Below are 21483 nucleotides of genomic sequence, written 5' to 3' on the forward strand. Positions count from 1 at the left end.
CATAGGCCCACTCCTAATATTTGTAGAGCCCAAGGCAAGATTTCAAATAAAAGCTCACATATCACATGTGTAAAAATTTTAAAGTTATGACACAGACTAAAAAACTATTAAATATATGGAAGGAAGGAAAGGAAAGGAAGACAGAAAGGATGACCAACAAACTAATAAATATAATATGCCTTCATTACAACCTAAAAGGTCCAGGTTCAAATTTAGAATTCTCAGTTCCTCAGAACAGAGCTATATGGAAGAGCCCACCCTTTTTTCTTCCCACCTCCGTCTCTGTCCTGTATCTGAAGGAGCCTCGCAAATATGCATATGGATTCCCTTGCTCAACATCCGAATGACCACTCCCTGCCCATAGAGGTGCATATTCTAGTGGTGCCATCTGCCTCAGGAAGACGATCAGGGAAGGGAGCTAGGCAGGCTCTGAGAGCAAACTCGAGGGCATCTAGGCCAGGAATTCTAGAGTCGGGAATTCACTATGTGATCTAGAAAGAGAAGTAGTCCCCCTGCCCTGCGGACTCCTCATTCAGTGGGGCACGAGGGCCTCTAAAATTTGAGATCCTTCTTGCTCGTGGTGATTCTACATAAACAGGTGGCTTGTTTAGGACTGTAAGACCAAATAAAACATTTTCTTATTTTGGCAGTTTAGGTTTCCTTTTTGGCATGGTCATTAGATTTATCCTTGGCACTAACATAGCCAGTGTATCTCCAAATCCCCCAGGGGATGCATCATTTGCTGGTTGTGTGGTTCGTGTGGTTTGGTGCTCTGGTTATTTTCCATCCTCCAGACTGAAAGATGAGTTAAGTCATACAAAGTCAACTTCCAAAAAAAAAAATAATAATTTGAATCATTGTGGCTTTGGGTTCTCTCAGAGAACCAGAACAGTAGTCCCCCCTTATTCAAGGAGAATATGTTCCAGGACCCCCTGTGGCTTCCTGAAACCACAGAGAGTACTGAACTCTATATATATTGTTTTATCCTATACGTACACACCTATCATAAAGTTTAATTTATAAATTAGGCAGAGTAAGAGATTAACAACAATAGCTAATAATAAAATAGAATAATCATAATTACTGTAATAGCAGTTATGTGAATGTGGTCAATCTTTCTCTCTCAAAATATCTTATTGTCCTGTACTCACCTTTTCACTTCAAGAAAGCTCTTTACAGCTTCTCTGTGGCACATCCAAATTGCCAGCATCACTATTCTTCCACTTTGGGGCCATTATTAAGTAAAATAAGGTTTACTTGAACACAAACACTGAGCTACTGACAGTCCAACCGATAACCAAGATGGCTACTAAGTGACTAATGGGTGGGGCACATTCGCAGCATGAAGACGCTGGACAAAGGGATGAGTCAAGTCCCAGGCCAACTCACGGGACTCGTGAGATTATATCACACTACTCGGAATGGCGCCCAATTTAAAACGTGAACTGTTTATTTCTGAAATTTTCCATTTAATTTTTTCAAGCCCTGGTTTACCAGGGGTAACTGAAACTGCATAAAGCAAAATCACAAATAAGGGGGAAGTACTGTATATATAATGGTGACCATTAATACACAAAGACTGAGAAAGATTTATTCACAAAGGGACTATTTATAAGACAAGAGTGGGGTAAAGAAAAATGAAAGGGGTAGCATGGTAACCGAGGGTTAGTAGCAGAGAAGCTTTTACTATCCATAGCCCAAAAGGACAGGGAAAAAGTGGTTACTAAAATGTGGAAAGAGAGTATCACGGAGAGGAAGCCACTCTGAAAGGAACAGTGACCGTTGGCTGACAGACACGGCCAGCCTGAGGCCACCTCACAGGGAGAGTACCAGGCAGGTACATACTCTGAGTTCACTCACCTTCCTCTGTCCCCCCAGTGTCCTGCTGGGGTTTCCCAGTGTCCCAATCCGTGGAGAGTGAGAACAGAGACGTGGCAAGTAGTTCTGAAAGGGCAAATAGAAGATGGCCAGTGTCTAGCTTACCTGAATATTTTCAATTTCTGGACCCAGGAGTCTTCCCTGTGTGGTTATAGATTTACCAGAGTCAAATGGAAAACTCTCTATTTCATTGTGACGACGATCGCATCTAAATTTAGTCCAAAGGCAGGAAGTTGAGTTAGTGGACAGTGGTTCAGGTAACACCAACCTCTCAACCCATTTCATAAGCTGCCTTTGCTTTTTCAAACCACATTTCCTTTCTCCGTGGCCCTGAGGCCACACACGAAGATAAACGTGGACACAGGAAAGGCAACAGTAGGACAGAAAACTGTAGAACTACTTTGCCCAGAACTACTGTACTACCAGAGCCCTGGAAAAGGGCCACAGGGATGAGAGAGAATCGATTATAAATTGTAAGTGGTGCACAAAAGGAGACAGAGAGGGAAAAAAGCCTGATTCCTTCCTCGAGGAATAGTAGACTTCTGAATGTCTGAGACAGGCAGGAAAATTTCACATTCTGTATGATGAGCAAACATTACTTTTATAATCAGAAAATAGAATTTAAATTTAAAACACTAAATATCTCAACAAAAAAAAAAAAAAAGGAAAAATTAAAGTCATCTATTTAGAGAAAATGAAATGACCAGTAGTTTTATTCTGTTTGGTTACTTACAGAGATTTTTTTTTTTTTTTCCTCATTTTCTGCTTCCCACTGATTCAGATGTGTCTGACACAGGTAATGTTCAGCCGCCTTTCACAGGGTTCTAGATTGTTTTCTGGTTGTCCTTCCAGATCTGCCCGCTAAGCACTCCCTTCTAGGCTGGGCAGCTTGTTGGGAGGGGGAGCCAGACAGAGGCTCAGAGGCCAAGATCACTCCAACCCAGCTGCCTCGCCTCTTCTGGGCTATCCGGTGGACCTGCCTCTCCTCCTTCTTCCCTCAGTGCATCTAGTCTAGTGGAAACTGGTTAAATTGATCCCAGGAGTAGCCTAGAGGAGAAGTAGCATTTGCAACAGAGCTGAACTTCGCCCTCTCTAAACGGTTTGCTTTAGGCAAACCCAGCCTTGCATGTGATGTCTATGGTGTGAACAGCTCCGAGAAAGACAGCTCCACCCGTGGCCCTGAATCATATAATAATTATAACATGCACACGTGCTGTGTCTCATACTGTCTTTTTGAAAAACTGCATTTTAAAAACATCTTTCCTGTCTTCTTCTCCTTATCTTAACTAAATTCCTTTAATTCAGTACAGGTTTAGGCTTTCTGAGCATGCTCAGTAGGCCCCAGTACCCCTTGGTTCAATTCTTACTGACTTATAACCACATTGAGAAATATAGATTAAAACTTTTCCAAGCAAAGATTTCCAATCTTCTAGAGCAAGCAGATGTTTTAAGGTGAGTTTGAGGAACCCCATAACACCTCTGCTATAAAGGAAACCGCTAGAGTGAATTGTAAACAAAGGGAAACTTAGCTGAAGGAGACCATAGAAGGGTTGGCCAGCCACCCAAATTATTTGTGAGTGCTGGTTACTCGTGTCCATCTTGCTTGCCTTTCTGCAGTATGACCCATGGATGTGGCACACTCTCCACTGAAAGCACAGATGGTGTGGGTGCCATTTGTTAAAGCTAACATTTATTGCACACCCATTTGGAGCAAAGCATCGTTTTTATGAGGTGAAGACAACATCATCCTGGCCCCAAAAGCTTGAGCTACATGGGAGTATTTTGGATCATCTCTGATAAGCCTTCTTACCATGTGGTTGTGTCATCGGCAGATTTGGGGATTTTCCGGCGGGCTGCTATGGTGGTCTACACGGACTGCATCCAGCAGTGCAGCCGGCCTCTGTACATGGTATGTGCATACTCCTGTGTTCCTTGGTCTTCTCCCAGAGAGCAGGGGACTAGCAGGAGGGGCAGACTCAGGGAAGTCATCCAGCTCCCTAAACCCAAAGGGCCAGATGGCCCAGGGGAGCTGAGGTCCAGTCAGGGGGAAGAAGCATGTTGTTTATTCTTCTTGTTCATAAAAAAATAATAATAAGCTGGGATGGTGCCACTTTGGTACATGAAACATTGCTAGTATATAAAAAAGAAAAATATATATGTATAAAACTACTAAATAGTGATCGTTGCTGTGGGGAAGGATCAAGACAGATGTCCCTGTAAATGACCATCTAAAGAGGTATGATTATTTCACTTGTGAAAGTGAAAGGGGGTGCTACTAATAATTGCACCAGGACAGCAGGCATAAACCAGGACTGTCCCGAGCAAACTGGGACACATGGTCACTCCAATCACTTTCATTAGGCACTTACGCTTTCTACATTATACATTGGTTTGATTTTTATACATTGTTTGATTTTTATAATGAGTAAGAATATTTTTTTTTCAAGCCTGTGGTTATTGCTTAATGGATGAAATACAAGTTTTAGAATTTTTTCCATTATCGTTTTCAGTATATTATACATTTCTACACTGAGCAGAGGAATCAGGGCCCTGCTCAAAGTTATGTCTTGGCTCACTGGCCAATGACCTTGGGAAAATTTCGCACCTCCTCTGAGCCATTGCCTCGGTCTTTACACAGAGTCGTGGTCAGAACTATTGATGCTGTTTGGGCCTGGTACACAAGAGTTCACTCAATATCTGCTAATAGATTATAATCAGGAGGATTTTTACAGAAATCTTTTAGCCTCCCCAGAGCTTGAATAGGAGCTACAGGCACTAAAAAGTGAAAGAACAGAGGCTGGAGGGTTTTTTGATGTTTTCTTTCTTCCTTTCCAGGACAGAATGGTATTGCTCATTGTGGGGAATCTGGTTAACTGGTCCTTGTAAGTAATCTTAGGAAAACACATTTTTCTCTTTATTAATGTCCATACACTGTGGTTTAGCTTTCCTTGCCTGTCATTTTTATAAAGAAATCTGAAATTAAGGAGAGCATAGGATTTTGCTTGCCCTAAAGATTTGAGAAAAACTTTTTTTTTTTTTCGGTCTCCAAGACTACTCTAGGAAATTCTCGAATATCAATAGTGGTCTCTCTTAAAGAAGTGAGTTCAGTGCATTAATGCATTGAGTTCATTTGCTCAACAAGACAAATATCAGATTTGTTATAACTATGTGGCTAAAATAGATACATGGATGGATGGATGGATGGATGGATGGATGGATGGATGGATGGATGGATGGACGGACGGACAGACTGATGGACAGATGGACAGATGTTATTCTAGTAGTTACAAATTTTCAACATAGTTTTAATTTTTTTTGTAAAACTTTCCATAAAGGTTACCCAGTAGGCATTTCTCTCTCTCTCTTTTCTATTTATTTCTTTCCCTCTAGATCTCATTCTTCCTACTCCACCTATATTATTCTTCTTCCTTCCCCTCACCCCTTTATTGCCTTGGTCTTTTTTCTTCAAATGGCCTCAAAATAGAACAGTACAACAGATGTATATTTTTGATAGCTGTAATGATTTTACACAACCTAGTCTCAACTCAAAAATGTGCACGAGTGAGTTTTTTACTAATCCCTCAAAAATAAGTAAGTTTAGCTGCTTTTATTAGTGGTTCTTAGCTGATGTGCTCCTCCAGGCTAGTGACCTCTGATAGAAAGATGGCTCTCTACTCCTGCTGCCCTTTAAAACATAAACGGAATGAAGAAAGAGGCATACCTTCAGAGGAAGCCAGAATCTAGTCATTTGAGAATGTGACTATTACTTGGGCACCATATGCTTCTAGAAGGAACTCCCCATAATATCACTCCAGAGATTGCCTTGGGAAAGAGTCATACCTGTGAAAAATCTCTTCTTTATGTGGGGACAAGTGGAGATGAGCAATTCTTGGCGGTGATCACCTCCCACGCTCTTCAGGACTACCCTTTGAGAGTAGACCACACAGTCCTGGTGACTCCGTAAGGCAGGTTAATAAATATCGATATTCTAAAAATCATAGATAGCCAAAATTTGATAATGTGTGTCGAGCCAATTATTGAGATAATTCTATGTCTAATAATCTAGTCCAACAAATTCATCTTAAATTTAAAAAAAAAAGCACACTATGTCTGAAGATATTCATTTATTCATTGCAGTGTTCTTTATAATAGTGAAAAACTAAAGGAGGGAGGGAAAACTCTTTTATTTCAACCAGGGAGGAAAGATGATTCTTTATAGTACATCCACTTATGGGAACCTTACAATCATTAAAAATGAATATTCTGAAGGAAGTGTAATAAATTTAAAGTCACTTATAACATATTAACATAGTTTTAAAAAATTCCCCTCCTTGACAAAATGGGAGTGGGAAAGTGAAAAAGCCACCAATGCTACAAATCCCCCTTCACGGCTGCAAAATAATTCCTCCCCATGTGCTCAGTGCCCTCTTTGGACTCATCTACCGACCCAGGGACTTTGCTTCCTACATGCTGGGCATCTTCATCTGCAACCTGCTGCTCTACTTGGCCTTTTACATCATCATGAAGGTAAGCATGGCCGCGGGGAGACTGGGAGCCTCACCGCTTAAGGCCCTCCACAGGCAGTGCAGGCAGCTGGGCAGCCTCTGCTTCTCACCCACAGCTCCGCAGCTCCGAGAAGGTCCTCCCCATCCCGTTCTTCTGCATCATTGCCACGGCTGTGGTGTGGGCCGCCGCCCTGTATTTTTTCTTCCAGAATCTCAGCAGCTGGGAGGTAAGAGGACAGTTTTCTTTTCCAAGAAGATGTTCTCTTTCCATCTTGCCTTTTGACTGTCCCGCCTCCCTCTCTTCATGTGCTTGTTGCTGTTTATCTTTTTTACATGCTCTAAAACGAAAGGTTTCTCTAAAAGTTTTAATATTCACACATAAATGCCCAATGAATGGCTTGTTGTCATCATTATCGAGGTTGTTCTCGCAAGTGTGTAAGCCCCACAGACTCTGCGAATTTTGATCTTCATTATGTGTTCTGTTATGAGCCTGCTCCCAGGGGATGTTTAACTTGTGCACGAACCTGATTAGTGTATCTTCTCCACCTTTCTCATTGTAATCACAATGCATAAACAGATATCCAGGTGCAGGTGTTTAAAAATCCATTTCATAGACTGGAAAGCTGAGGCCTAGGCAATTAGTGACATAGTTGAGGTACAGAACAAGGAAGTGTCCGCTCTCCATCTCCACGATCACCACAATCAATTTTAGAACTTTTTATCACCCCAAAAAGAGACTCCCCATTTCTCCCTAAGCCCTTGGACCTGGGCAGCCACTGCTCTATCTTTTGCCTCTATAGATCTGCCTATACTGGACATTTCATTCAAATGAAATCATATAGTATGCAGCCTTTGGGTCTGGCTTCCTTCACTTGGGGCATAATGTTTTCTAGATCCGTTCATGTTGTAGCATGTGTCAGTACTTCATGTCTTTTGATTGCTGGGTAATATTCAATTGTGTAGATACACTATACTTTATCTATCCATTCATCTGTTGATAGACATTTAGGTTGTTTCCACCTTGGGGCTCTTATGAATGATGCTGCTGTAAACATTTGTGTACAAGTTTTTGTGTGAACGTGTGTTTCCTCGGAAGCTAACTTTTTGAGCCAGGCATCTAGTAGCATTTGTGTAGCTTTCTGGATGCCTAACCCTCTAAGCAGTTGAACCGTGGGAATGCTCGCCCACGTCCTGCCTCGCCTTCCTCCAGGGAACCCCAGCCAAATCCCGGGAGAAGAACCGTGAGTGTATCCTGCTGGATTTCTTTGATGACCACGACATCTGGCACTTCCTGTCTGCCACTGCCCTTTTTTTCTCATTCTTGGTAAGTTTATAATACTTTTTTAGTTAATTTTTTCTCTTTACATTCTGTACTCTCTTTTTTTCTCTTCCTCTCGTCTTTACACCCTTTTCTGTATTCCTCTCTAATTTCCCTTTGCAAGTGGCCATTGTAATTCAATGTACAGATTGTCTCTTTTTTTTTTCTTTTTATACTGTATCCTTGGGTTAGACATTATTTTCATTTCTCTTTACCCTTCAATATCTTAAGACACAGAGTGACCAAATGATTTTCCTTAAGCTGCACAACATTTGGACTGAATTGGTTATTAGAACTCACATGCCCAGTATCCCCCCAGGAATCAGTTTTGGTGTCCACTAAACATTCGATAACATTAGGTTATTCCTTCTTGTGCTATACTCACATTCCTCCTCCTCTTCCAGTCTCACTGAACATCTTAAAAATAATGTGTAAATTCCTGGAGTGGCTCAGGATAGCATCCAGGACTCTGTTGCCTTCTAACCAGTCAGTTTCCAAGCTCCTCTGTAGTCTCTCGGTTTTTTTACCCAAAGGCCTTCCCAGAAGCCAAGCATATTATAACAGCCTTAACTCCTCGCTTCCTTTTGTCTTAACTTTTGACTCTTCCAAATTAAAAGTCCATGGTACCTGCACTGTTAGTTGACAAATAAGGACCTGACTAGGCATCTAGGACTCCCAACACCACCCCCATGAAAGTCTCCGCAGCCTTATTACCACAAGAGTGGAGCAGGGCTACCCTCTGGTGGCCAGTTTGGAAAGTTTAGCCAATCTGTATAAACATTTCTTAAGGCTTTTATTTTTCATGGTAACCTTCATTAGAGAGAGAAAACAAAAGTGGATGGAACAGTTCCATGGGGAGAAAGTGGTGGCAGAGGAACTTAAAAATGGAGGAGGAGGATACATTTCTTATATAGCAACGCTATGCAATAAGACTTCATTTCCTTGAGGTTTTGAACTAAATGTCCCCTCCTAAGTAATGACTTCCCGGCCACCCTATCAAAACTTTTTTACCTCTTCCTACCCAATGCTTCCTATGTCCCCTCCGTAGTTTAATTTTTATCCTTAGTACATATTACCATCTAATATACTAGGCACATATTTCTACCTAACGTATTATATTTTATTCATGTATTTGCTTCACTTCTGAAGCCCTCTCTCTAATGTAAGCTCCAGAAGAGTAGGGACTTCCATCTCTTTTGTTCAGAGATACATCTCCAGCACCTAGAATTGCACATAATATACCCTTGATAAATATTTGAATTAATTAATAAATTAACTACATAATTATTATGAGTGCTCATTAAGAGCACAGCATTGCAAGAAGCTGTGGAAGACATGACAACAAGGAAGGGCGTTTGTAGTTTCGGTCTGCGTGAGTCTTTGAGAGAAAGCAGAGACTTACTGTGCCTGTGACTGTGCTTTCCTTTCCTCTCCCTGCCCCTCTCCTTTCAGGTTTTGTTAACCCTAGATGATGACCTGGATGTGGTCCGGAGAGACCAGATCCCTGTCTTCTGAGCCTCCAACGTTAAAAAGGAGAAAGGGAGAGATCGATCTTGGTGCTGTTTCATGAAAAATACAGGGACTGCCACAAAGTAACCACTGCCAAATGCTCCACTCACCCTCCGTGGAGTCAACTCTGCATATATTCACACAGGGAGGAGAAGAGCAGAGGGAGATTCAAACCTGCGAGAAGGGAGGCAGAAAGGAAGCCACGGCCGGCCGTGGACAGAGGCAAGCCCTGAAGAGTCGAGAAACATCCATCCCCTTATGTTGCAACTCTGAGCGAGACAAGGACAAATGCTGCATCAAAGTCAGCTCGTTATCTTGGGATCCCTCCCACCTTCACCTGGGATTGCCAGCAAAAGCAGAACGATGCTTCACTCTTCCCTCCAGCTGCCTCCATGCCCAGAAAGGCCAGCAGCTCAAATGTCCCACCCAGAAACTTTAGGTGGTCCCCCTTTGCACCTCGGCAACATCTGCTGCTCTATACATCCCAAAGCACCAGCTCATTTCTCCAGGATCCAGGGACGATGTGGTTGCTCAGTCTGGTAGAGAAGTGCACACCACTGGGATAGATGTTTTAGCAGCACCAGCCAGTCATCTCCTCAGAAGGAATGCTGTATGTTTCCCCTGGGTTCCTGACCCTCTTAGAAAGAATCCAGATTGGGCCTTGTCACACACACATCCTCCTAATAGGTAACTGTCTTTGGAACCAAGGCTTGGGTGCCTACCTACTTCTTGGTATCTTCATCTCACTGCTGTGTGTTGACCCCGTAACTCAGGCTTTACATTCTTGAGAAGGCCCTGTTCGTCCACAGACCAGGTCCAAGGTGGAAAGGAAAATGGGAAAACTTTTCCAGCAGCAGTTGCAGCAAGAGAAATGGCTGACATCACTAAGACACTGGTGACATCAGAATCAAGCAAACAGGCCTCACAATAAGGACTTGGACTCCTGGAACAAATTCAACAAAAATGCTTCCTCATGCCTCCAATTCAAACAGCTCGATTCCGTGCCCACATAACCTTTGGAGAAGAAATATGTGTTTAAACGGGCACTGCGTGAAGGGTCCTCCACCACTAACCCAGCTCCTTATCCATCACCTGATGCACTTCAGGGCCTCAAGAATTTCTCCTTGAAGTTCTCTAGAAGTAACTCTCATAGTGATCATATTTTACTCTAAATCTAGTTGCAAAGAGCACAGGCAATTTAGGGTCATCTTGGTTGCCCCTTAACCTCATTCCCTCTCCAGGAACACCAGTGGGCGTTGAAAGTTCAGCATCCCACCTTCCTTCTCACATAGTCTGGCAGCTCTGCCCCTGAGAGTCCTATTTTGACCAGGTGCCCTTACTACCTGGAGTATGATGTAATCAGAAAATATGCATACACAGGTACACACGTAGACACATTTGCCTGTGACACTGAACTCATGTTTCACCTCTGCTCTCCTGATCATTCTTTAAGGAAAGGGATCAGCCATTCTTTCTGTTTAAAACTATTATCCTTTGTCTAAAATATGTGCATAATGTTCAAAAACACATTTTGGAAGTTTGAATAGCAAACTTTCCCTGATTTTAAAAACACAAAGATGCTTTTAATGAAATATTTTGTGATTTTTTTTTTCTAAAATGCCCCCAAATTTGTAATTGGTCTTCTGTTACCTTTTATTCTTTAAAAATTGCTTGCTTTCATAGGTCTCATGAAGACCACCTAGTAAATGGTTTTGTTAGTCTAACATCTAAAACAAGTTTCAAATCCGTTTAACTATGGCTGATTTGACCTAGTTCTTTTATTTTAATGCACTAGTGGTTTCAAAAAAAAAAAAGAAAAAAATCCACTAAGGAATGTGAACAAAGCTCGTTAAAGCAGCCCTGTGACCTAAAGTGAATAAATCGTGTGACACATTACCTCTTCGGTAGCTTGTTTGGGAAATATGTCCATGGAAATTGGGAGGGGCCTGTAGAATAAAGGGACTGTGCTGCTGTATTCTTGATCTTTTTCTGATGTCTGTCTTGTGCTCATACATTGTGGTCAGTTTTGTTCTCTGCAGCAGGACTAAAAACCTAGACCAAGCCTGCTCTTATAAATATCAATTTTAAAATTACTTGTTGCTCATTCTTTCTACAGTGCCGATCTCGCGGTTCGAAGACTCAAGAGAATGGTTTGACTGCATCTGTGTGGTTGATAAGAATGTGGGACGGAGGGAGGCAACCAGTTCTTCATAACTGAACAGCACCTTGTCTTTAGTAGTACAATGCCTGTGTGACTTTTGCCTGTGTCCATGGAGTTCACTCTTTAAAAGAAGTCGAGTTCAGCAGGAGAGTAACTGGAGAGAAACAGCCACAGTGAAGGGCTCTTGGAAGAGCAGGCACAGAAGTAATAAGAGCAGCTCAGCTAGAGCGGGTCAGCTACGTGGCAGCCAAAGTGGCAAAAGTGCACATAAAAAATGACCTCTTCACATCTCTGACTAATGCTGGAGAGGCACTCCCACCTGTCGATGCTGGAAGGTTGAGGGATTAGCCCAGTTTTATTTTAGTAGCAGCAGAAGCCAGTGGAAAACCAGATTCTCTCTGGGGGAGGGGACTTTCCATGGCTGAAGGAGATCACTGAGCCAGCTCCTGAGGCAAGGAAAGTGGCAGCTGCTTCCTTTGTAGCTCCAAACAGTCACCAGAATATTCTGTGGGGCCACAAAATGCATGTGTCAGTTGACTAAATGTTTCTCATTCTTGGAGATAGACTTTCTATGTAAAAGTTGGGGGAAAAGGAGAAACAAAGATAAACATTCGTCATAGAAAAAACAGTAGAGTCGGAAGATTCTTGCGTCAGACTTTAGTCCAAATACGGACACTGCGTGATATGCAGCAAGTCGCTGGAACTCTCTGATCCTCACCTACTTCCTTTACAGGACACTACATGAGGGTGACAAAGGTGGAGAGGTGCAGAGCACCAGGAGCAGTGCTGGCACAGAAGATCGTCACCCAGCACCTCTTGAATCCCACAGGGACTCAGGACAAGAGTAGATCTCTCCACTGGGCTGGCATCTCCCACCTCCAGTGTCTCTCCACTAAAATCAGCTATTCTGTTTCCTGTGCTCAGTTCCAGGAGGGCCTGCAGGGGCTGGAAGTCCGTCTCACCTTCAGAGATACTGCCCAGATCTATCAAACCTTTCAGCTCCAGATCCCTCCTTTCCTCTTACGGCTGCATTTCACTGCCCCTGGCCTGTAATACTCATTCAAACTCAGATGAAAAATTGCTACCACAGCTAAGGTCAAGTGGAAAATCTGGCTAGTATAATATCCCACTTCATTACTGCCTTCTCTCTCCAGGGAGTCTCAAAGAAAATCTAGATGTTCTCCTCTCTCTAATAGCTGTAACTACCGTGGTTCAGGGAATGTGACTTACAAGTATTCCCCCAACCTGCCCCACCCTTATCACCAAATGTTCTGTAGGGAAAACCTGGATGTTCAGCCTGGACGAAAAAGGGCTTCAACTTGTGGGTGACAAAGCGGTCACAGAAAGAGGAAGCATGGAAAGGTCACTCAGGTTTTAAAATGACTCTAATGTCCCCTGGTGAAACTAAAGGAAAGATGAGTAAGATACTATTTGCTTCCACCTGAGACAGTGTAAAACCCTTGCCTACCACAATTCTGCTCTCTTTAAAGTAGTTCTTTTGTTTTGTTTTTAATGCTGTTTGGTGGAGACAAGCTATACCTGTGTGGCTAAGTTTTAATAGCTCCACAATATTAAGGCGCCACTGTCATCAAGGATAAGTGCTTGCTAAATCTTATGCCTTAACATACATGAATTCAAATAAGTTTGACATGAGTCACAGATCAGCCTTCATTGGCTATGAACTCCAAGGGGCGTTGGAGTTCAGTGCGGTCTTGCTATTCTTATTGAAATACAAAGAAGGCTAAGTGGTTCCTATCATTCACATAGAATTACCTTTTGCGCCCTCAAATCTTAAGGAAATGAAGCTCTGCCCTCTTTTTAAATATCTCTAGATTAGGAGATTTCACAATTTTCCTGGAACTCTAAATTTTAAAATATTCCTTGGCTCTACCCTATATTCTGTCGCTTTGAATTTTCTGCCACCTAAGACATCTATTTCACTGGAGAGGAACAATAGCAAATCGCCGTATTTTAACATAGAATAGCTATGAAGTCATATCAAATTTCGGTCAATCACTAAATAAAGTCTGGGTGGCCCAGCACTATAGTTATGGTTTATAAAGCAAAAAGTTTAAACAGTGAAAGATTTTTAAGTGAGGACAAGAGAAAGCTGACATAAATCCCACGATGGCTAGCTCCTCGGCCCATAATTTCCTCTAACTCTTGACATTCTTCATGAATTAGGACTCCAAGTCCTTTACAGGGAAGACTATTCAAAATGATTTGAAAGCTCTCCATTTTAAGATGCTATAACATTGCCATCAGAGAAAGAAAATTGATTTGCATTTTATGATTTTATTATATTGCTTATCTGAGTCTTTCGCAAGGCTTAATACCCAGTTCTAAATAGACCCCTTCAAGGAAGAGTACAAATTCAGGCTTCAGATTTACTGTTTCTTTCTTCATGTGAGACATCTTGTAAAGTAATTTCCTTTTTAGGGGGTCTATTTCCCTTTTATCCTCTCCTTCCTCCGCTTCTCTGTTTACTTACATAGAATCAGAAACACTGCTTCAGTCAATAGTCAATCAAGAAATATTTGGGCAGGCCCTGTAAAGAGCTGGGCACAACAAGAAGAGAATGGCTTTAAAGAAACAAAAATAGCTTTATCTCCCTAATTCTTAACAATTTCAACAACCACGTGGGCCTAACTGGAGGATAAGCTTGGCACTGAGTGTCTCAGCCTGCCCTTTTAGTAGAGTCATACGATTTATTGGAAACTGTTGCCCTCAGTTCCCATCTCCAACTCCTAGAAGATTAAAGTTGGCAGAACTGATCATTAAAACAGTCAACATTTGTCATCAGGCCTTCTGCCAAAAGTTTTATATATATTACCATAATTAATCTTGAAAACAAGCCCCCAACCCCCAATGAAATCGATACTATTACTATTACCCCCATTCTCCAGATGGAGAAACTGAAACTTGGAGAAGTCACCATTCATTAGATGAAACGGACGGTGCAGAAGCATGGATTAGCAGTCAGACATGAGGAGTTTAGGTAACAAGACTAGAGAAAGGAAAGACCCATTGTGGTGCAATGATGATTCAACTTTTATTTGTGCATGAATCTATATATGTAAAATGCAGCCTGGAATTATATATCTATTGAACATATTAATAAAAAGAGAACGTTTTTCTCCAAAATTTAGAAAACAGGCGTGTGTTATAAAAACCTAAATAACAATGAAACCAACCATGCTTTAGGAAAGCCAACCAATAAAACTACGGCTTTGGATCATTTTGGGTCTCTAAACTGGAACAGCTGGATTCATATGAGGACTGTTGCTTCAATTTCTAAGCTTGTAAAGTTAAGAACCACCGTCCTTTTTATAAATTTAATGATTGCACTTGGCAAAGGGCTACAGACCCAAGGATTCATTTTAAATTAAAATATATGTTGCATAAGGTTTCAAGTTTCCACTGGCAGCCTGTTGGTTCAGAAACAAAATTAACAATGGAAAGAAAGCACAGGAATGCAGTAGGTTTTTTATTTCTTAAAAAATATTCAGAGACAAAAAAAAAAAAAACTGTCAGGAGTCAAAAAGTCCTCTAAAGCTGCCTTGAAAACTAATCCGTGCTGGCCCAGTAGATCAAGCAGAATCTACGACTCCCATGGGTGGCTGAATCATCTTTGTTTTAGGAGGCTGGGCCCAGCCTTCCCCTCCTATAAGGGAGTGGTTTTATCCACCAAACTGAGTCAGAGGAGCTAGAGTGTATTGAAGTATAAAATTATAATTCTTCATTTGGGGTACAGTGATAATGGTGATAAATATTTCCAAATTTATCCAGAAGACAAAAAAAGCATTGTGACTTGGTTTGAAACACTGGCATACTAACCAATTTTCTTCTATACCAAGCTGTCTCTTAGGCTCTTTAAAATATATATGTATTTAATGTGAATGAGCACATTTGCAACTCGGCAGCATTTTTTTTAAATAGGATTTAACCTAATTGAATCATGAATTCCCAGAAAACTCCCTGAGGCAGTAAGTTCACCACTACAATGTGGCTTCAGCATCTTTCCAAACCACGGATCTGAATGTGATTAAATCATGTAAGAAAACACCAAAACCTGACCTGCACAGCACCAAACATAGTTAAAACTGGATTTTCATATCTTCTTAAAAATCTGTAGCTTACTAGTCATGTGAAAAATTAAGCAGCATATTGATACAGTGTTAACCAACCTACCTGACTTCTGAACTTATGTAGACAGCAAATTAGCACTTATCTCCTTAACTTCTCACAGGAAGAATGGGTCAAAGGAGCTGTTGATGTTGACCAGCAAACTGTAATCTAGCAGAGTCCTGCAACTCAATCTCACGTGTAGGGGAGATGGAAATGAGTTAGGTCATGGAAAAGAATTGCCACTTGACATCTAAATACCCCTTTCCAACTGTGTAAAAACACTTTCAAATATAAAACCTCATTTGTCCTTCACAACAACACTGTGAGGGAGACAGGACAGATAATGTACCAACGAATAAACTAAGATGCAAAGAAGTTATGCCACTTTCCCAAAGCCACACAACTAGGTAATGGCAGCCTGATACAAAATATGCCATGGCTCTTTCTTTTTACAAAGAATGACAGTAAAATAACTTTTATATCTGGCTGACTCACGAAATTTATCAAGAGAAAAACATCAGTTCAGACTTCCTCAGATAGTTTTTTCCTTAACCTTTTTATTTAGGTATAATATATTCAGTAATGTACAATATATATACTAATCTTAAGTTTATATAGATTGGTGAATTTTTACGTATGTGCTTGTGTGTGTAAATACACACACATACACCAGTGTAACCACCACCCACATTAAGATTCAAAGCGTTTCCAGCATCCTCATGCCTCTTCCAAGTTAATCCCTGCCCCAGAGATAACCACTATTCTGACTTCTCTCCTCATAGATGATTTTTGCCTGTTCTTGAATGTCATATGAATGGAATTATGCAGTATGTACTTTTTGTCTGGCACCTTTCACATGATATAATGTCTGTGAGATTGATCTGCATGTATCAGTAGCTTCATTTTGTGAATATATGATATTTCATTTATCCATTCTCCTATTAATGGGTGTTTGGGTTATTTCCAGTTTTCAGTTACTGTAAAGAAAGTGTCTATGAATATCCTTATACATGTCTTTCAGTGAACTTATACAAACATTTTTTCCCAAGGTACATACACAGTACACTATGGAATTGCTCGGTTACAGAGTAGACAAGTCTTTAGTTTTAACGGAAACGGCCAACAATTTTCCAAAGTGGTTGTACCAATTCACACTCCCATTATCACTGATGAGAATTCTGATTATTGCACATCTTTGCCAACACTGGCATTTGTCAGTTCTTTCAAGTTTAGCCTTTCTGAGTGAGAGTGTAACACTATCTGATTGCATTTTATTTTGCATTTCTCTGACAGCTAATGATGTTGAGAGGCTTTTCTTAGACTTCTTGGCCATTTATGTGAAGAATCTTTTCAAGTTTTTTGCCCATTTTTAAAATCAGCTCACGAGTCTTTTTCTTTTTGATATAATCTTTGGCAGTCTATGACTTGATAAAGAGAAATTCTTAATTTTAATAAACTCTAACAATTTTTTATTTTATGGTTATGGTCAGATGATATTACCAATGTTTTTTTTTTTTTTCCTAGAACACTAGTTCTCAAATTTTTGGTCTCAGAACCCATTTATACTCCTAAAGATTATTGAGAACCCCGAAGATTTTTTCATTTATGTAAATTATATCAATATTTACTATATTAGAAATAAAAGTGGAAAATATAAACATATTTATTAATTCATTTAAAGATAGCAATAAAGAGTACATAAAATAAATAGCATATAGAATTTTATATTTTATTTTCCAAAACAAAAAAATAATGAGAAGAGTGACAGTGTTTTATATTTTTGTAAATCTATGTAGCATCTGACTTAATAGAAGATAGCCGGATTCTCATGTCAGTTTCTGCCTTCACTCTGCTGCAGTTTGTATTTTGCTTGACATTTATGAAGGAAACCTAGCCTTACAGAAATACGTAGCTGGAAAAGTGAGTTACATTTCCAGATAATTGTAGCTATTCTTCTCTGATAATATATCAAAACCCAGCAAATGGTAGTTTCCCAAAGACAAGTTGCAATATATTTGAAATCGTATCAGTGAATTTTTCATGTTTGATAATGTTAAAATCCATTGGTCTATCTTATTTTTGATGGGTTTTAGTATCTCTTAAAATATTATTCTAATTTATCTTTTTACTCTAGTCGTTGCAGTGGGATTGATGAGCTGCCACTAACTACTATATCCTCCTTACTATGAAAATACTTTTCACTTTTAGGATGGTTTTTTAAAGAGATATGTTATTAAAGCAAATTTTCCTCAAACATCTAACTATGGGAAAGCCAACAAAACTTTAAAGAATATAGCTGTTCTAACTTGCACATTCATTTTAGAGTGATTCAATTTATGCATAGTGGTGATATTTTTATTGGCTGTATACCCTTTATGGCACATTAGGGCTCCCCGTGTAATCAAATATATGATACATCTATAACCTCTGTATGAGAGGCAGTGTGCAATAGTAGAAAGAAACTAAACACTCTATAGTCAGAAAACCGAGTTTTAATCTGAAGTCCCAAGAAGCTGGGACAAGGAAAATATTGTGAGCATTAATTTCCTATAGCACACGTGGGAGTAAATGACCCCTAAGGTCATTTTACCTGTCTTAATATTAGGATATATTTTATACATTCATAAGACAAAAACTTCAGGTGTAAATGAGATAAACACCTGAGTATCTGCTATCCAATTCAATAGAACATACCAATGTTTTCTAAAGCACCCTCATTCATAAGACAAAAACTTCAGGTGTAAATGAGATAAACACCTGAGTATCTGCTATCCAATTCAATAGAACATACCAATGTTTTCTAAAGCACCCTCCTAGATAGCCCCCTTCCTCCTAAGAAGTACCCACTAGCCTGAACTTTGGGTTTACCATTTCCTTAATTTACAATTTTTACACCCGTAGGCTATCCCTGAATAGTCTGATGGAAATTTGAGCTTTACATAGTGTCATTCTGTACAAATTCCTCTGCAACATGTTTTTCCCCCCCTCAAACCTCATGCCTGTAAGAAGTGACCAAGTTGATGTGGCTGCCATGACAGACCTAACTCTTGTCCCAAAGTTCTACGCTTCAGTTTCCTCCACTATCAGAGTATAAACTGAATCATCTCCCAATACTCTTCCAGATCTGAAATTCTAATTTTATTTTTTACAATAAAGTTGTATTGTTTGCTCTAACAATATAGCGCTGATCATAATTGTGACTTTTTTGAGGTTGATGCTTCGATCAGGAACACAATTGCCAGGGGAAATGTGTCATGGTATCATTTTCAGATGCTTTGGCAAAATTCAGAGATTACTTGAATGTAAGACTTTGTCATACAAGAGAAGTCAATTTAATACCAGGCTTGAAGTGGCACATGCAGTGATCAGAAAAGACAGAATTCACAATGCAAAAATGCAAAGTTTATTTTCTTAAATAAAATACTATATTCATATCTATACAAATAATTATTACAACCATTAAAATGTTACATTTACCAATAAAAATTTCAAAACTTTAAACAAGAGCATGGTTCAGAATATTCACACCCTAATACAATGCATTTGTAAAAAGATGTCAAAATAAACAGGACCTATTCTTATTTACAGCTGTAGGACAATCCTGATCATATTATACATATCTGCTCTGGATTCCATTACAAAACAAATTAGTTCCCGTTAAGATTATAAACCAGGTGATTTACAGTAATAGGACACAGTGTACAGCAGACATTGCTGGCATGAAAATAGATACAAATATTACACGATTGAAAGCACTACAGTTAGGTTTTTTCTGGTGACTGCCCTACAGTAAGCTTCTCACCCAGTGTATCTATAAATAATTTGTGAAGGTAATTATGTTCTTAGATTTTCCACCCATTTTTACCAAAAGGAATATATATATGGCCTGCTGAAAATGGAAGCAAATCTTTTCTTCACAGTAACACAACTGCAGCATTTCAAGCAACATTGTCTGGTCCCTTTCTTCTTGGAAGATCAACAGTTAACTCCCCTCAAAGGTTACCAATATAGTCAAGTCCAGTGCCTCAGTGACCTCACAGATGAAAATGGTTTGAAGACTTAAGGGGTGGGGGAACAGAGAGCCAGAAAAGTGAAGAGGGGGTCTAGATGGAGTAAACATTACATTCCTATGACATAATATGATGTGTAACTGTGCACACAACTGAGTCAAAAATCATGATCGTCTTTTTTTAAAAGGTTAAATTACAAATAGTTTATCTTCTATATCTCATGAAATCTCTAGTGAAGATTCTGCAGTCATCCAAAGTAACACCAATTTGGATATTATCCCCAATATTTTCAACCCAAGTTGGCTCATGTTTATTAACATCTGAACACACACATATGCCAAAGATTATGGTTGATAGGGTTTGCACAAATCTAGAAATAAGGGTGTTGGATGACCACCACATACAAGCTCTGAGTTTAAAAGTTTTGCTTCTACCTAGTAAGATTTTTACAAGATCGGCATCAAAGATGGCTCAGAAAATGATAAGGCAACAGTGAGAAACATCAGCTGTACTTGTCTGCTAGGTGTTTGATTACTTGACATGTACCATCCCGGCTGGTCTTTTGCTAAAACAGAAGAGTGGGTGAGTAATATGTTCCAATTGCTGGTCTTAGGACCAGAGGCACAGTTTCAGTTAAAGTGCAGTACCAGAGTAGAGGCATGCGGGCAGAACTAGAAATTGTGTCCAAGAAGGTTCTCATTACTTCTTACTGGCATATCTGGACTGCCTCAATTTAAACTTGATTTCCCACGAACTCTAGCAGAAATACCCTCAGGCTCATACAGGAAGTGTAGAACAAAAGGAGAACATGGGTGAGTCTAAAAAAGGACCCTCTTCAGATGAACTCTGGGGAAAGAGAAATGATAGCATTCAGCCAAAAAGTTATCAAGAGGAGAAACTATTTTCTGGCCTTTAACTTGAAAATAGGTATCATGAAATCCTCACTTACAGATTAACTTCACACTAGTTTATCTGGCTATTACTTTGCCCTCTGGATGTACACAGCCATAGGCGATTATCTCGAGGCAAATACAGGATTTATATAGACAACAGAATTACAACTTTCAGGTTCCTAAGGATATCAACCCACAGCCGTCTTCTGGTACCACCTTTGCCCATTCTCCACAACTCTGTGCGGAGGAGGGGAAACAAGTTAATAAAACAAAGAAGGACGCTTTATGGCACATTAAAATTTTTAAATTAGTTTTGAACTACTTTTGTTTCAAGAAATTCTTATCACTACTTATAGAGCGGGAGACATAGTGGTTCCCAAAGCCAGGAATTGGGGATCACTGATTTAGGAGTACGACTTCTTGTTACACACTAATCCAGTAGATGGTGTGCTCAATAAATGTTTCAAGGCAAAGGAGTAATAATCATGCTAAGGAAATGACCAGGTCTCTGCCACCTGTTTGACATGGAGCAGATGGAAGAAAATAAGAGCCTAGGTACCTATATATCAAAGGAAGGATAAAGCTAAGAAGATGCATATGTTTTTACCCTTTCTCAAATTTTTAAAACTTCACTCCCATTAAAATGTGTTTCTACATTTTTTGGAATACAAATTTTAGGCTCTCCATGAAATGGCTAACGTTAGAAGGCAAACACGTGACAAATGAATTATCTTTAAAATGTTTAAATAATTTTGCACTTAAAAAGGTTGATTTTAAAACTTGACCCTCATTGCAGTTCACCTTGATATGTGACTGGAAATTGCTGCAAAAGAATATTCCTTCCTTGTTCTTCTCACTCTATAGTTCTGGTATGTAAAATTTTATAAAGCATGATCACTCTGGAATTCTCAGTCCTTACTCAGAAAAAGAGTGCCATCTCTGGCACCCCCAAAATGTCTTAACATAAAAATAAAGCTCCTGAAAGGGTATAAAACATCCCAAAACAACCTGTATGTAACAAAAAATAATATCAAACTTGATTTCTTTTATCCATGATTGACATATTAAAAGTTTATACATA

At 39.8% G+C, this 21483-nt stretch overlaps 1 protein-coding gene across 2 annotated transcripts in view; it reads left to right on the plus strand.

The window, feature by feature from the left end:
• LOC120586634 (SID1 transmembrane family member 1) overlaps window positions 1-14898 on the plus strand; it is a 47860-nt gene extending 32962 nt beyond the window's left edge. For both annotated transcript variants that reach the window (XM_039843028.1, XM_039843026.1), the window contains exons 17-22: window positions 3711-3787; window positions 4714-4760; window positions 6300-6405; window positions 6500-6610; window positions 7594-7707; window positions 9154-14898. In XM_039843028.1, the coding sequence (XP_039698962.1) occupies window positions 3711-3787; window positions 4714-4760; window positions 6300-6405; window positions 6500-6610; window positions 7594-7707; window positions 9154-9216 (518 nt within the window). In that variant the 3' untranslated portion in view covers window positions 9217-14898. The remainder of the gene's footprint in view (window positions 1-3710; window positions 3788-4713; window positions 4761-6299; window positions 6406-6499; window positions 6611-7593; window positions 7708-9153) is intronic.
• Window positions 14899-21483: the final 6585 nt, after the last annotated feature.

The sequence above is a fragment of the Pteropus medius genome, unplaced genomic scaffold, assembly GCF_902729225.1.
Source record: "Pteropus medius unplaced genomic scaffold, Ma_sr-lr_union100, whole genome shotgun sequence".
NCBI lineage: Eukaryota > Metazoa > Chordata > Mammalia > Chiroptera > Pteropodidae > Pteropus > Pteropus medius.